The 16758-nt window shown below is 40.4% G+C and overlaps 1 protein-coding gene across 3 annotated transcripts in view; it reads left to right on the forward strand.

Moving 5' to 3' along the window:
* Positions 1-16758, forward strand: part of LOC122564356 (uncharacterized) — a 68109-nt gene that overhangs the window by 37885 nt on the left and 13466 nt on the right. For all 3 annotated transcript variants that reach the window (XM_087978635.1, XM_043719111.2, XM_087978636.1), the window contains exons 2-4: positions 3522-3698; positions 7351-7729; positions 11901-12072. In XM_087978635.1, the coding sequence (XP_087834761.1) occupies positions 7354-7729; positions 11901-12072 (548 nt within the window). In that variant the 5' untranslated portion in view covers positions 3522-3698; positions 7351-7353. The remainder of the gene's footprint in view (positions 1-3521; positions 3699-7350; positions 7730-11900; positions 12073-16758) is intronic.

Genomic DNA, 16758 nt, shown 5'->3' on the forward strand with positions numbered 1-16758 from the left:
AGATTGGTATGTCTCAGTGTTGAAGATTATTGACTCTAATTCTGTTTATGACAGAACAAGGTCCAAGCCGTTTAAAACTGAATGCCTTTTCTCTCTTTGGAATTTCTTTACTCGCAATAGTTCCTGCTGAAAACAGGCATTGCTCTATTGGAAATCATTAATCAAGTGAATTTCCTTCAGAGGTCAGATATCCTGTTGAACTCTTTTTTTTAAAAAGAATGGTATCTTAGTTCTTAAGAACAGGGATATTTTTTTCCGATAATAGTATCCTGGATCTCTGAGGTAGGAAATTTCTTCTTCAATAGCTGTCCTGTATTGTTGGACATTGTCCCATTCAGTGGTGATTTCATTGGAGTTGTGAGCACCATATCCTCAATTTGTTTATTCTCAATGTGCCAGCAAATCTGTGTTGAAATGTGTAGACCCTTTACTTTAAACGTGTACATAGAGTACACACACACACACACTCGTGAAAGCTATGTATTCACGTCCTCAGTCATACAACTTAAGGTTCTCCACTGACCGAAGATTATCCCAAAAAAAAATCTTTTCTTGTTTGCCAAGATACGGAAATAATTTCCTTTAACTTGAGTTTCCTCAGCATCTCATCAGGCTGTAATCTATCACCATTGTCTGTATTGCTGAAGAAATCCTCAACTAATGTAATACATTTAACTCTAAGAGGAGTGTACAGCTCAGTGCATTCTCATTATGTCATAAACTTTGATTATTGTCTGACATTCTCTTCAGTATTAATAAGAATGGAAAACATTCTGCCAACCCTTTATTGGTATTGGTTATAAAACAGATTTTTTATACCAAACACTGAATCACAATGGATTGTCTTTTTTGGTTCTCCCACAAGTCTAAGAAATCCTACAAGAAAACTTTCCAGCAGTTGTCGCTTGACTGGATGTTCAGTAGCGAGACTTTCCGAGAACGGCCAGTCAATGAAAAACAGACCAATGGACAGTTCGTCAAAAATGGTGTTCCATGAATAGTGTCTTCTTAAAATATAATTTAGTTCCTACCAATTGAAGATTCAGATCAAAATATGCTCAGTAGTGAGAATTCTTGATTGTGAAATATATCCAAGTTCTCAGCTGTCTGTCACTCTGTGGTGTAGAGTTTCTGTTGAAAATGCTTAATTCTAAGTGTTGTATCTTCTGGGCTAATAATCCTACTGTACAGGCTGTAAACTATGTTCTGCAACTGTTGTACATTCAGTAGTGATATTCGCTCTGATAAAATTAATGAGTTAAATATTCTCTTTCCAAAAAGAAAGGGCTGGATTATGTTTCCACTAGGAATATAGAGTCATACAGATGTACAGCATGGAAACAGACCCTTCCAGCTAAGTTGTCCATGCTGATCGGATATCCTAACCTAATCTAGTCCCATTTGCCAGCACTTGGCCCATATCCCTCTAAACCCTTCCTATTCATTTACCTTTCCACATGCCTTTTAAATGCTGTAATTGTACCTGCCTCCACCACTTCTTTTGGCAGTTCATTTCATACACACATCACTCTCGTGTGAAAAAGTTGCCATAAGGTGCCTTTTAAATTTTTCTCCTCTCACCCTAAACCTATGTCCTCTAGTTTTGGACTCCCCGACCCCAGGGAAAACACCTTGTCTATTTACCCTATCCATGCCTCTCACAATTTTATAAATCTCTTTAAGGTCACCCCTCAGTCTCTGACACTCCAGGGAAGACAGCCCTAGTCTATTCAGCCTCTCCATATAGCTCAAATCCTCCAACCTGGCCACATTCTTTTAAATTTCTTCTGAGCCCTTTCAAGTTTTACAAATTCTTTAGATAAGAAGGAGATCAGAATTGCACGCAATATTCCAAAAGTGGCCGAACCAATGTCCTGTACAGCCGCAACATGATCTCTCAACTCCTGTACTCAATACTCTGACCAATAAAGGAAAGCATACCAAACGCCTTCTTCACTATCCTATCTACCTGCGACTCCACTTTCAAGGAACTATAAACCTGCACTCCAAGGTCTCTTTGTTCAGTAACACTCCCCAATATCTTTGACTTGTAGAATTTTCTAACTCACTAACTTCTTTGAGTAGTTACTTGTCTTCATGCTGCAATGTTACTTCTTTTAAAGTTATAAAATCACATAGAATCAGCATCTCTACAGTGTCGAAGCAGACAATTTGGTCTATTGAGTCCACACCACCCCTCTAAAGAGCATCTCATCCAGCCTTTTCCAAGGCTATTCCACCTAGCCTCCACAACCCTGGGCACTATGGACAACGTAGCATGGCCAATCCACTTAACCTGCTAATCTTTGGACTGTGGGTAGAAAAGGCCTCCTCTATATTGGGGAGACAGGCTGCCTACTTGCGGAATGTTTCAGAGAACACCTCTGGGACACCCGGACCAATCAACCCAACCACCCCGTGGCTCAACACTTCAACTCCCCCTCCCACTCCACCAAGGACATGCAGGTCCTTGGACTCCTCCATCGCCAGACCATAGCAACACGACGGCTGGAGGAAGAGCGCCTCATCGTCTGCCTAGGAACCCTCTAACCACAAGGGATGAACTCGGATTTCTCCAGTTTCCTCATTTTCCCCTCCCCCCACCTTGTCTCAGTCCCAACCCTTGAACTCAGCACCACCTTCCTAACCTGCAATCTTCTTCCTGACCTCTCCGCCCCCACCCCCACTCCGGCCTATCACCCTCACCTTAACCTCCTTCCACCTATCGCATTTCCAACACCCCTCCCTCAAGTCCCTCCTCCCTACCTTTTATCTTAGCCTGCTTGGCACACTTTCCTCATTCCTGAAGAAGGGCTCATGCCCGAAACGTCGATTCTCCTCCTTGGATGCTGCCTGACCTGCTGCGCTTTTCTAGCCACACATTTTCAGCTCTGATCTCCAACATCTGCAGTCCTCACTTTCTCCATGTAGAAGGCCTAGTTGATCTAGTGAGAGAGGAAAATTGTGTTCTCTAATAAAAGATATAACTTATTACATAGTTACAATAGATACAAGTTACATTGGCATGACAATCTAAGTCACAATGAAGGAGACTTCACTGCTGTGTCTTACTCACTGGAGATCCAAAGCTGTTAACTGCTCTAGTTCAAGAGACACCATATTGGGCAGTATTTAGTGCATTCCTCAGCATTAATCCTTCCATTTCCTTACAACCTTAGACAATATAAAGCTTCTTGAGAGCATTGTTGGAGCTGCACCCATCAGACAAATGGACAATATTCCATTACTCTCCTGATTTGTATCTCATAGATAGTGGATAGCTTTGGAGAGTTAGGAGGAGAGTCACTCACTACAGGATTCTTAGCCTCTGACCGGCTATTTGTAACCACTGTATTTATGACTGATCGAGTTTAAATTCTTGTCAACGTAATGCACTGTCCAGTATTAGAGAACTTAAAAAATGCAAACTCATAGTAGAGGTAGAAGATCCTTCATCTGAATATCCAAAACCAAAAAGTACTGAAATCTGAAGGTTTTTTTTGTGTTTTTTTTCTCATTAGCAAAGTTGTTTGGCGAGCAAACAGTTAACCAAGGTTGACACTCAGATGCAACATGGAGGGCATGGCCAAGCACCGACCGGCCTGGGGTTTCTAAGTGAACGCCCCCAAGTGGAAACCCACTCGATGCGTGTCACTCAGATGCGACCAAGCACGCTTAGTTAGAAGTCTGCTTCTGTGGTAAGATTTTTAAAAATTTCACCATTAAACTGTCACATTCTAAAAACCGAAAAATTTTGAATTAAAAAAAACAGCTGGTCCTCAGCATTTCGGATAAAGCATCTTCTACATGTAATAAATTAGAAAAATAAAGAAATAAGTTCCAAATAACAGTCGTTCCACAAAGACATAACAAAAACAATTATAAGAAGTCAAAGTCCACGAAGTCCATTTCATGGCTCTGGGATCGAGGACTTCCCCACCACAACCACCAATTCGAATCCCAGGCTAGACCCTCCATGATGCCAAGCACTAAGATGCTCTGTTTGTAAATTGCTGCATAAAAATAGAATTCTTGTGCAATCTTTTGCCAATATCCTTAACGCTCTATCTTATACCTTTCCTTTTACAAACAGAAAGTTTCTCTTTAGTCCCATAATCAAAAGTATTCATGATCTTAAGTGCCTTCTATTTAAAAAGCTCTGAAAGTCTCTCAGGTTTTTGAAGGGCAAGTTGATAGGTGTGTTAAAACCTCATGAGGAATCCCTGGTTTTATAAAGAGAGAGACCGTATAATTGGCATTTAGTGGTGGAATGAGGTGTGGGTTGAATAATAATTAAGCTCATCTGTAACAGATTTATTGAGTAGGAGTTTACCTCTGAGTTGTCACAAAAGTTAAATGACTTTAATCAATATATGTAAAATCCCCAATTTACTCATCTGACAGTGATGTTAACAGAAAACCACACACACTCTTTGCTTCCCATTCCTCATCTTATACATTTAATCAATTCCTGCTCTCGCTATGCTCCACTCACTGTCTCCTTCTGACATCCTTCTAATATCTTGGTGCAAACTTGAAGTTGTTGTCTTACAAGGCAAGTAACCTAGTCCTGTATCTTTATCATTTTGCCCATTCAGTCAGCCCTTCATTTGTCTTGATCTGGTCCTCATCATCATCATACATATATCGGACAAAGTGCATGTTGTGAACTGAACTGCAAACATTTTGAACTTTTTAAAAAAATAAATGTCACAGAATTCTCATGGCACAGAAGGTGGCCACTCAGCTCATTCTGTTACCTAATGCCAATCTCCTGTCCTTTCCCACTATCCCTGCACATCATTTCTATTCAAATAATTGTGGCTCAGTGGATAGCACTGCTGCCTCACAGTGCCAGGGACCTGAGTTCAATTCCCACCTCTGGCAACTGTCTGTGTGGAGTTTGCACATTCTCCCCATGTCTGTATTGGTTTCCTCCAGGTGGTCCGGTTTCCTCCCACAGTCCAAAGATGTGCAGGTTAGGTGAATTGACCATGCTAAATTGCCCGTAGTGTTAGGTGCATAAATCAGTGGTAAATGTAGGGGAATGGGTCTGGGTGTGTTGCTGTTCGGAGGGTCGGTGTGGACTTGTTGGGCCGAAGGGCCTGTTTCCACACTGTAGGGAATCTAATCTCTTCAATGCTCTCTTGAAGGCTCCACCACATTTCCAGGCAGTGCATTCCAAAGAAAGTGGTGAAAGTAGGTATAAAAGCAATATTAAAAGGCATCTTGATGAGTATGTCATTAGGAAGGGTTTAGAGAGATATGGGCCAAATGCTGGCAAATGAAACTAGGTCAGATTGGCATTGACAAGTTGATCCGATAGCTGTTTCTGTGCTATATGATTCCATAACTACTCATTGTGTGAAAACGATTTTTCTCATGCTTGCTTCATTTGCATTTCACTTTAAATCAATGCACTCACACTTTTTTTATTTTACAAATTAGAAGTTCTCCCTATAAACTCTGTCCAGTGCACTTTTTAAAGTATTTATCAAATCTCCTCTCACCCGTCTTCTCTAAAAGAAGAATATTCCCAATTTAAGAAACAGTCCCATTGAAGGATAAATAGTATACCAGAGAGATGAAATATCCATAGAGAGCCTGTTCAGCTTTACGTTTTGAAACCACAAGTTTAAGCACCATCCTTGCTTCACACTTCCCAAATTGAAAGATCACATCCCTCTGAGTGACACTTAAATAAACGATCATGACCAAAACCAAGAAAACAAAATAAATACCTTTTTAATTTTCCTCAGTTTACCTCCCCTTTCAAAACCATAAACTTGGCAGCTGATTGTAGCAAGTCAGAAATTAGTTACAACAATTCAGAACTCTCTCCTTCAGTCCAGAACACATTCTCTCCCTGAAGCTCTTAATGCGGCTTCTTAATTTCATATGTTATTGGTTTTATTTATTTAATTTTCATGGTCTCTGGGATTTGATTGTTCCTTCATTATTACTATTGCCAGATAAATTGTAAATCCATTCAGCAGAGAACAGCTAAAGAACAACAGAAATCAAACTATTGCTGTGGTAGGAAGTGACTTGTACCATAGATCAGGTGTGCTATTTCCTTTAATTTTTCCAGATTTTCATCTTAAAAATCCAAATTTGAGCAGAACATCAATCCTCTACTCTGTTCTGGAAATAAAAATGAATCTCCTTGACACCAATGCAAACAATGGAGATTTTTTTAAAAATTGTTTTTCATTTTTCTTTGAAGCTACACCTTATGGTTTTGTGTAAAACTTTCTTCTTTCATCCCTTACTCTGTATAAAGTTAACAACATTACATACACTAAAAAGAAATAAAAATGAACTGAACTAACAAACAAGTGAAATAAAAATGGCAGCAAAAGTAATTTTACTTTGCAGGATGCGTTAGTTAAATCCAGTTGCCTGCGAAGCAGTATATTATAGGAAAAAACTTTCATGTAATAGAAAAACTGACTTAGCTGACTCACTCCATGTGTCACAAATTCAGAAAATTGGTCATCAAATGACACACGTTGGGCAGAATAACCCACCTTTTCGAAAGTTTCATAAATCAAATTGATTTTTGGGCCCCAACCCTGTCCAGGTCAGAAGTACCCTGACAGTTGGAATCTTCTAGGAGACAGGTAAATGAATAGGTTGCTTTCAAATTCACTATCTAGTTAAAGAAGATGGTTGGGCTCTGAAGGCAGGAAATCCATTGGAAAACTTTGCAGCAGAGGAAAATGGAAGTTTCATTGACAGAGATGGTGTTGTTGAGATAGGTAGAGGAGTGTGAGAGTGTCTCAAGATGGAGGTGCTCTCAGAATTTGTCTAATATTTTCAAAAATGGAAGTCCTGTAGCTCATGAGGCCAATGAGGCTCTGTCTTATGCATTTTGGTGGCATCTTCACAGAGCAATTGATGGGAGGTCTTTACAATGGTCCAGCTTGTTGTCAGCAGGCTGCTTTTAAGCTGTACTTGGCCACTCTATTCAACAGGCTAAGTTGCAGGATGCATGGTCCAGCAGTCCTTAGATCCCAAAGTTGTCAAGAACATAGGTGTAAGTGGTCCTTAAATTGACCTAGCAGGAGTTGGCCTGTGTGATAATGGTGCCGCCTCTAGCAAGAGAGCTTGAGGGTGGGATTATGCTAACTAGAGGTGCAGATTTCCAATTTTGAATCTTGACTTGGCTCCAAAAGTGTCTGTGTGTGACCAGGAGGTTTCGATATTGGTGGCTCAATCCATTTTAGCTCTTTGCCTGGTGTTGCCTACCTGAAACAACAGAAGTGAAGAATGGTGAGAAGAAAATCTAGCAACATAACATCCAACTAATTTACAAAATAACATCTTTTATTTCTGCTCTCCCCACAGACAATGAATGATCAGGCTCATGTTTTACTTTCTAAAGTTAGTGAAACAGAAGGTATCCCAGAAAGGTTTGCAGAACTCATCAAGAAGCATTTCAACATCATTTACTGTGAAGAATTCCTGAAAAATGAAAAAGAACACGCTGATAAAATCCAGTTTATTTTTCAATGGGAAGGTTACCCCAGAATAGATGAAAAGCTTCTGAAATCTCTACCTCATTTGAAGGCCATTATAAATCATGGAGTTGGTGTAGACCATCTCAACTTATCTCTGATCTACAGTTTTGGGGTGAAGGTGGCCAACACTCCTCATGTGGTTGACAATGCTACTGCTGAAATGGGCATGGCTTTGATGTTGGCATCTGCCAGGAATATATTGGAAGGTAAGATAGGGCTGAAAATGTAAACTATTTTGCAAAATAGATAATGATTTGGAATCTATAATTTTGATCTTTAAAACCAAGGAAGGAGTAGAGTATATAGTAATAAACATTCAAACTAACATAATAATCAGAGAAAACAGAGGTTCAAATCATAAAATTGTGGACCACAGAAACTTGCTGTCATATAGACTAACTGCACTTACTGACTGTTCTAAAACTGTTTCTCATTTGTTTTTGAGTATGACTAGATCAGGGCGCTGGAATTGGTGAGTTGAGGGAATTTTTTAATTTTTTGAAAATCTAAACTTGTTTATATCTAACATTTAGCTGAAAGTTACAATGTAAGTTCAGGGACCAGGCAGAAAAATGCAAATTATCCAGTATAGGACAGCTAGGTTATTAAATTAAGGAGGTAAAAACAATGACTCCAGATGCTGGAAACCAGATTCTGGATTAGTGGTGCTGGAAGAGCACAGCAGTTCAGGCAGCATCCAAGGAGCTTCGAAATCGATGTTTCGGGCAAAAGCCCTTCATCAGGAATAAAGGCAGTGAGCCTGAAGCGTGGAGAGATAAGCTAGAGGAGGGTGGGGGTGGGAATAAAGTAGCATAGAGTACAATAGGTGAATGGGGGAGGGGATGAAGGTGATAGGTCAGGGAGGAGAGGGCGGAGTGGATAGGTGGAAAAGGAGATAGGCAAGTAGGACAAGTCCGGACAAGTCATGGGGACAGTGCTGAGCTGGAAGTTTGGAACTAGGGTGAGGTGGGGGAGGGGGAAATGAGGAAACTGTTGAAGTCCACATTGATGCCCTGGGGTTGAAGTGTTCCGAGGCGGAAGATGAGGCGTTCTTCCTCCAGGCGTCTAGTGGTGACGGAGCGGCGGTGAAGGAGGCCCAAGACCTCCATGTCCTCGGCAGAGTGGGAGGGGGAGTTGAAATGTTGGGCCACGGGGCAATGTGGTTGATTGGTGTGGGTGTCCCAGAGATGTTCCCTAAAGCGCTCTGCTAGGAGGCGCCTAGTCTCCCCAATGTAGGGGAAACCGCATTGGGAGCAATGGATACAGTAAATGATATTAGTGGATGTGCAAGTAAAACTTTGATGGATGTGGAAGGCTCCTTTAGGGCCTTGGATAGAGGTGAGGGAGGTGGTGTGGGGCGCAGGTTTTACAGTTCCTGCGGTGGAAGGGGAAGGTGCCAGGATAGGAGGGTGGGTTGTAGGGGGGGGCGTGGACCTGACCAGGTAGTCACGGAGGGAACGGTCGTTGCGGAAGGCGGAAAGGGGTGGGGAAGGAAATATATCCCTGGTGGTGGAGCCTTTTTGGAGGTGGCAGAAATGTCGGCGGATGATTTGGTTTATGCAAAGGTTGGTAGGGTGGAAGGTGAGCACCAGGGGCATTCTGTCCTTGTTACGGTTGGAGGGGTGGGGTCTGAGGGTGGAGGTGCGGGATGTGGACGAGATGCGTTGGAGGACATCTTTAACCACAGGGGAAGGGAAATTGCAGTCTCTAAAGAAGGAGGTCATCTGGTGTGTTCTGTGGTGGAACTGGTCCTCCTGGGAGCAGATGCGGCAGAGGCGGAGGAGATTTATGTTTAAAAATGAATAATCACACTTTCTACACTCTACTGTCCAGTTTATTGCAATTAATGCTGAATTTTTAGAAGACACAATTCGGACTTCAGTTGGAGTACTGTCTACAGTTCTGAGCATCACACTTCAGGAAGGATGTAAATACATTGGAAAGCGTGCAGCAGAGTTTTACAAGGATGGGAAACTTCAGTTATGAAGACAGACTGGAGAATTTGGACAGGAGGAGGTGGCTTAGACAAGATTTGATAAAAGTTTTCAAAAACACAAGTGTAGAGAGAGAGAAATTTCGTACTTTTTAAAATTCATTCATGGGATGAAGGCATCACTAGCTAGGCAACATTTGTAGCCCATCAATAATTGCCCAGAGGGCAGTTAAGAGTCAATCACAATGCTGTGAGTCTGGAGTCACATGTAGGCCAGACCAGGTAAGGCTGGCATTAGTGATCCAGATAGTCTAATGATGTTATTCATGGTCATCATTAGACTCTTAATTCCAGATTATTATTGAATTCAGATTCCACCATCTGCCATGGCAGGATCCGAACATTATCTGGCTCTCGGAATTAATAGTCCAGCAATAATACCACTGGGCCATCGCCTCCCCACTGCTAGAAGGATCAAAATGAGAAGGCACAGATTTAATATAATTTACTAAAGAATCAAATGTGATGTGAGAAAAAGCTTTTTTTATACAGTAAATAGAGGGTCAAGAATGCACTGCCTGGAAGTGTGGTCAGGTTCAATTGAGGCGTTGAAGCAAGGTTGAGATGATTGTTTAAACAGAAACAATGAATGAGGTGACAGGAAAAAGCAAGAGAATGGCACTAAGTCCTAATTCTCAATCAGCGAGCTGGTCCAGATCCAAAAGGCTAAAAAGCCTCCTTCTGTCCATAACAATTCTGTGATTCTTTATTCCATAGAGTGGGTAGAAGTAACGCCTTTTCAGGTTGCAACTTCTGAAACAAGTAGGGTTGTTTGACTGGTTGGGAGGGTGCAAGGTGGGAACTCAGCTATCTCTCTGTTTTCTCATTACCGCTTTGAAGTCTGGACTGTAAGGTTTGATGACAGCTTTCTTGCTCAGAATCCAATTCAGTGAGCAGTATATACTTCATAAGGGTCTCATCCAGCTACTGCTCAGATTGAAGGAAAAGATCTGTGGCCGAAACTGCAGCATGGCAGCTTTGACCTTGCTGGTTGCTGAAGGTTAAAGGAAAGGTGTTTCTTTTCCTGGTCCCTGGTGCCAGTTGGACACTATTCCACCTAAGACAGTTGTCCCTCTCTGCATCCAGCTTTCTCCCGGATGCTGTTAATCAAGACCCCACCCTACACCTACTCACCAGAGCCTGCCCGAAATCCTTGGAGGTCAGGATGTATTATTGAACATTTTCTCCTTGGCCTAGCTGCATTACCAGCAATGCCAAACATTCTGAACGACACCTTCAGCACTGTAAATCTCCTGCCTTGACTGGCTGGCAACTCTGAGACATCTTCTTGGAAAGAGGCAGTGTCTCAGGTATAGTAATGAAAGATCAATTGGTGAAAAAGCAGAGTAGCAGATGAAACCCAATGTCACTCCCAGCATTTACATTGTGAAGAGTTAGCCCTCAGTGAATAATCCAGGCCATCGTTATTTTTAAAATATTGAAAGTCTGTATTTATAGTTGTAATTTATCATCTGCTACTTTCAGTATTTCTTACAGGCTTTGTTGGTAAATTGTGAATTCCTGCGTGGTATAGATTTTTCTTTAAAGGTAATGCTATTAAAAAGAAATTGTATAATTACAGTAAATTACAAATCACACATGACAGGAAAAGAAATGTGTCTTGTAAAAATATGTAAACCAAGAAAACATTGGGCCACTTATCTGATTAAATTAATTGATTTCCTAATGTTCCAGTCTTCATAAAAGTAATATTTCAAAACTGAATTTAATAGAATTGACCGGAATTTAAATAGGCAGTTCACTCAGGCTGCATATCTTACCATACAGGAACACTACATTTACCAAAACCAGTTGGTTCTCCTTGTGGATGTGGTATTTTACTCATGCAGTAGGCATTGACAATATATGGATTATAAAAGGAAAGCTTTACATTAGCCCCTAAAAATTACTGAAACTTGATGTTTTCGTTTAGCAAATGAGCCAACTACAGGTTGTAGATTAGTGTACACTTCTTCCTTGGTTTTCACCGAATGCTAACTTATGTTTGGAGAATGCAGTTTGTTGCTGCCACAATGCTGAAAATGTGTATTAGGTTTCTCAATTTAATTGTTGCAGGTACAAAAGTTAATTAACTTTAAAGAGCACTGTGATGAAATTGCAACAGACTGTTGGCCTATTTGTTGCCAGGTGATGAGGATGTTGTACAATATTGGCCTTCAATTTTCACCACCTTCCAACTTCTGAAAAACATTCAGTTGGAAGGTCATCACCCTGAAACATTAATTCTGTTTCTCTCCACAGATAGATAGTGCCTAACCTGCTGAATATTTCCAGCAGTTTCTGATTTTATTTATGGAAAATATTTATTTGTCTGCTATTCAACACACCCACTGCTCTTGACTATTTTGATTTTAAAATTTTAGGTCAGAAGATTTCAACTTCCCCCGACACTAAAATGTATCCTTTGAATTGGTTTGGAGTCGAAGTGACTGGAGCTACACTTGGGATCATTGGAATGGGACGGATCGGATACAAAGTCGCTCAAAGAGCCAAAGGATTTGAGATGAAAATTCTGTATCACAACAGGAACAGGAGGTAGGATTTATTGGAGGTTCCAAATAAAGATCATTTTGTAACAGTTCATAGGTATTATCTGTTAATAGTATATTGAGATACACATTGACATACTAGCACATTAGTCCCTATACACAGCATTTTACCTGCTTCTTGGATGACCAGGGCAGGGTTGAATGAGGAATAAGGCTCTAACAACCTCAAGATTCCATATTACAACTGCCTTGCTGCCATATTTACAATGATTATTCAAACCCTGGATGAAGATTCCCCCACAAGAATAGATGGAGGCTGATTAAAAATTTAAAAGATGCATCCTGATAATGTCACAAGCCCCTCAAGGAATCCATGGCTCTACCCAAGTTATTGAGGCAGTGGCCAAGGTAGAAATAGAAACGGCAGCAAAAGTTCAGAATGTGTGGTGGCGTTTGAAGAAACTGGATTTAATCTTCTTAATGTTTATGTGCCAGATGTAGCTCCATATTAGCACACTTGCTACTGGATTCAGATCGTAGTCTAGCAAAATGTAGATTACTACACCAAACAGAACTGAGGTAGTGCTGCAATATCAGAAATGCCATGTTTTATATGGAATGTTAAACCAAGGCTTCATATCGGGTCAAGGTTTAAATATCCTCTGGTATTATTTCTAAGAAGAGTTAAGAACTTCTTCACAGTGTCCTAGTCAATGTTCACCCTTCAGGTAACATACGAAAACAATTAACTGCTTGTTACTACACTCTTGTTCATGAAGCTTGCTATGTATAAGTTAGCAGCCATAGTTCCTAGGTTCTAATCATGACCACACTTCAAAAACCACTTGATTGTCTGTTGAGTACTTGGGCTGTCCTGAAGTTGCAGTGGCAATATTATAAGGACAAGCTCTTTCTTTCTAACTGCTGAAGGTCATGGATTGTCCAAGACTGAATGTTGGATAGGCAATCTGACAATATGGAGTTAAAAATCACAGAGCACCAGGTAATAGTACAACAGGTTTATTTGGAAGCATTAGCTTTCAATGTGCTGCTGCTTCATCATGTAGCTACCAAAATTCCTTATCTCTAGCCCCATTTTTATTCTGCATCCTTTCCAATGCCTTCACATCCTTTCTAAAATTGCATTGCTTTATGATGTGTGCAGTCATTGAATTAGATGTAATATATGACAAAAGCACTGAAGTATAAATGAATTTGTCAAGAATTATCCTCAGTTAAATAGCAGACATGCAGTAGTGATCACAACTCCTCGAAAATGTTTACATACCTCCAGCCAATAACTTTCTTTCTCACTGGTGAAGATCATGGATTGTCCAAGTCTGGATGTTGGATAAGCAATCTGACAATACTGAAGCAGTGAATCGGTCAAGATGGGGTAATAGAGTTTTAAAGTTGGGTGCCATTGTTCTCATGGAAGCTGGCTCAATGCTGTCAGATGTTGTTAGTGAAGGGAGTGTATACATGAGGAGAGGGAGCAGCAAGAAGAGAAGCAAGAAGCACATCCAACACATAGGATGTTGTTCTCTGCCTCAGAGCTAATTGTCAACCATGGTAAGTTTCCTTAAATTGCTCCTTTTATAGAGTCATAGAGTCCTATAGCATGGAAAAAAGGCCCTTCAGTCCAAATTGGTCCATGCCAACCAATGCTATCCACACTAATCCCATTTCCCTGCACTTGGCCCATATTCTTCTAAGTACCTGCCTATGGAAACATCTAATAATAGGTATCATCTCAGCTCAGACAATTAGATAAACTGACGCCACCTTGAGAATGTAATTCTGGGATTTACATATTAAACCACCATATCCCATTTAAAAGGTGAAAGACTTAATCTAAATTTGTTTAAGAACTATAACAGGGTGTGATGTGATTTTTAACTAAAGTTGTTTAATATATCATTACAACTCCATGACACTGTAACCCTTTTGCTATAATTTCTGTGTTATATGGCCATGTTCCACAACCATTTGATAAAGAGGCAGTGCCTTTGGAAAGCTAGTGCTTCCAAATAAACCTGTTGGTCTATAACCTGGTGTCGTGTGAGTTTTGATTTTGTCCACCCCAGTCCAACACCGGCACCTCCAAATCATGATATGCACATTGACATACTAGCACATTAGTCCCCAAACACAGTATTTCACCTGCTTCTTGGACGGCCAGGGCAGGGTTGAATGTGGAATTAAAATCACAAAAGTTGAGATTCCGTGTTACAACTGCCTTGCTGCCATATTCATAGTGATAATTCAAACCCTGGATGACGTTCCCCCCACAAGAATACGTAGAGGTTGACTAAAAATTCAAAAGGTGCAGCCCGATTATGTCCCCAAACCCCTCAGGGAGTCCACAGGTCTACCCAGATTATTGAGACAGCCGCCAAAATAGAATTAGAAATAGCAGCAAAGATGCAGAGTTTGTGGTGGGGTTTGAAAAAACTGGGTTAATCTTCTTAATGTTTACGTGCCAAATGTAGCTCAGTGGTAGCACACTCATCTCGGAGTACGAACATTCTGGGTTCAGGTCCCACTCCAGCAAAAAGTACGTTGCTAAATCAATGTAAAACTGAGATAGTAGCTACCTGATGAAGGAGCAGCACTCCGAAAGCTAGTGCTTCCAAATAAACCTGTTGGACTATAAACTGGTGTTGTGTGATTTTTAAACTTTGCCCACCCCAGTCCAACACTGGCACCTCCACATCATGACTATACAGAAGCAGTGGGGATAATAGAATTTTAAAGTTGGTTACCTTCATTCACAAGGAAGCTGGTTCTATGCCTTCAGATGTTGTTAGTAAAGGGTAGTATGTACATGAGAGGGAGCGTCAAGAATAGAAGCAGGAAGGAGGTACATCAATGAAACTTTAAAAATTTTCATATAGCTTTTTTAGAAGTAATTTTCTGTTACTTAAATTTGGGCTATTTATAATTGGTAGAATTGGTACTTTTATTAAAAATGTTTATTTTAGTGAAAAACTCAATTTTTAACTATCAATTATGAGGGAGTGAGACAGAAAACAGGAAACTACAGGCCAGTCAGATTAATATCTGTCTTAGGGAAAATGCTAGAAGCTATTACAAAACCATTATAGCAGATTATTTGGATAAGTTCAAGAATAATCAGGCAAAGGCAAAATGATTTTATGAAAGAGAAATCATATTTGACCAACTTCTTAGATTTCTTGGAACAGTTAATACATGTTTGGATAAAGGGGAGCTGACAGATGTACATTACTTATAACTTCCAGAAGGTATTTGATAAGGTGTCACATTGTAAGTTATTGCAGAAAATAAAAGCTCACAGCATAGTGGGTCACATATTAGCATAGATAGAAGATTGGTTGGCTCATAGGAAACAGAGAGTAGGTGTAAGTAGGAATTGATGTAACCTTGGGGATTGCTGCTAGGACCTTCACTATTCACAATTTATAAAAATGACTTGGATGAAGGGACCGAAGGTACGTTTGTCAGATTTGCTGAATGACACAATGATAGATAGGACAATAAATTGTGAAGTTGACATGAGGAGGCTACAGAAAGCTATATATAGGTTGACTGAGTGGGCTAAATGTGACAAATGGAGTATAATGTGGAAAAATGCAATAGTGTCCATTTTGTCAAGAAGAATAAAAACTAATAATGATGCAAGAGGATCTGGGTGGCCTCATGTATGATTAGCAAAATAGTAATGTGCAGATACAGCAAGTCATTAAGAACAGAGCGTTATCATTTATTGTGAGAGAAATTAAATACCAAAGTAGGGAGGTTATGCTTCACTTCTACAGGACACTAGTGAGACTGCATTTGGAGTACTGGTCCAATATTGGAAATCTTTTAAGTAAGGATGTAAATGAATTAGAGGCAGTTCAGAGGTGATTTACCTGACTAATACCTGGAATGGAGGATTTGTCTTATGTGAAAAGATTTATAAGGTAGGCTTGCATGCACAAAGGTTTAGAACAGTAAGGAAGAACTTGATTAAAATGTGTAACATGCTGAACGGTGTTGACACGATGGATATGCAGAGAATATTTCCTCTTACAGGAGAATTTAGAACTGGGGTGACTGTTTAAAGCTCAGGGGTCATCCTTTAAATACAGAACTAAGACAGAATTTATTTTCTGAGGATTGTGAGTATGTGGGAATCAATCTGAGAAGGCGGTAGAAGCAGAGTCTGAGAGGTCTACAGCACAGAAAAGAGACCCTTCAGTCCACAGAGTCTGTTGCAGTCAAAAACATGACTACTCTAATCCCATTTTCCAGCACTTGGCCTACAGCATTATATGCCTTGATATCACAGGTTCTTGTTGAAATACTTTTTAACTGTTTGAGGGTTTCTGCCTCTACCACCCTTACAGGCAGTGGGTTTCAGATTCCCAGCACTGATATTTTCTTCTCTGTCCTAAACCGCCTGACCCTGACCTTAAATCTTTGCCCCAGTCACTGATTCCTCCACCAGGGAGAGAAGTTCCTTCTTGTATAACCCGCCTTTACCCTCATAATTTTATACATTTCAATCATGTCCTGCACCCCTACCCCAAGTCTCTTCTGCTCTAAAAAAACAATCCCATCTATCAAATCTCTCTTCATTACTAAAACTCTTGAGCTCATGCAACATCCTGGTCAATCTCCTCTGCACCCTCTCCAGTGCAATCCAGTAGATTCCAGAACTGCATACAATATTCCAGCTGTAGCCTTAGCAACGTTTAAGATAGTT

This window comes from Chiloscyllium plagiosum, unplaced genomic scaffold, assembly GCF_037043375.1.
Source record: "Chiloscyllium plagiosum isolate Xiang-an unplaced genomic scaffold, Cpla_swu_hap1 HiC_scaffold_34, whole genome shotgun sequence".
NCBI lineage: Eukaryota > Metazoa > Chordata > Chondrichthyes > Orectolobiformes > Hemiscylliidae > Chiloscyllium > Chiloscyllium plagiosum.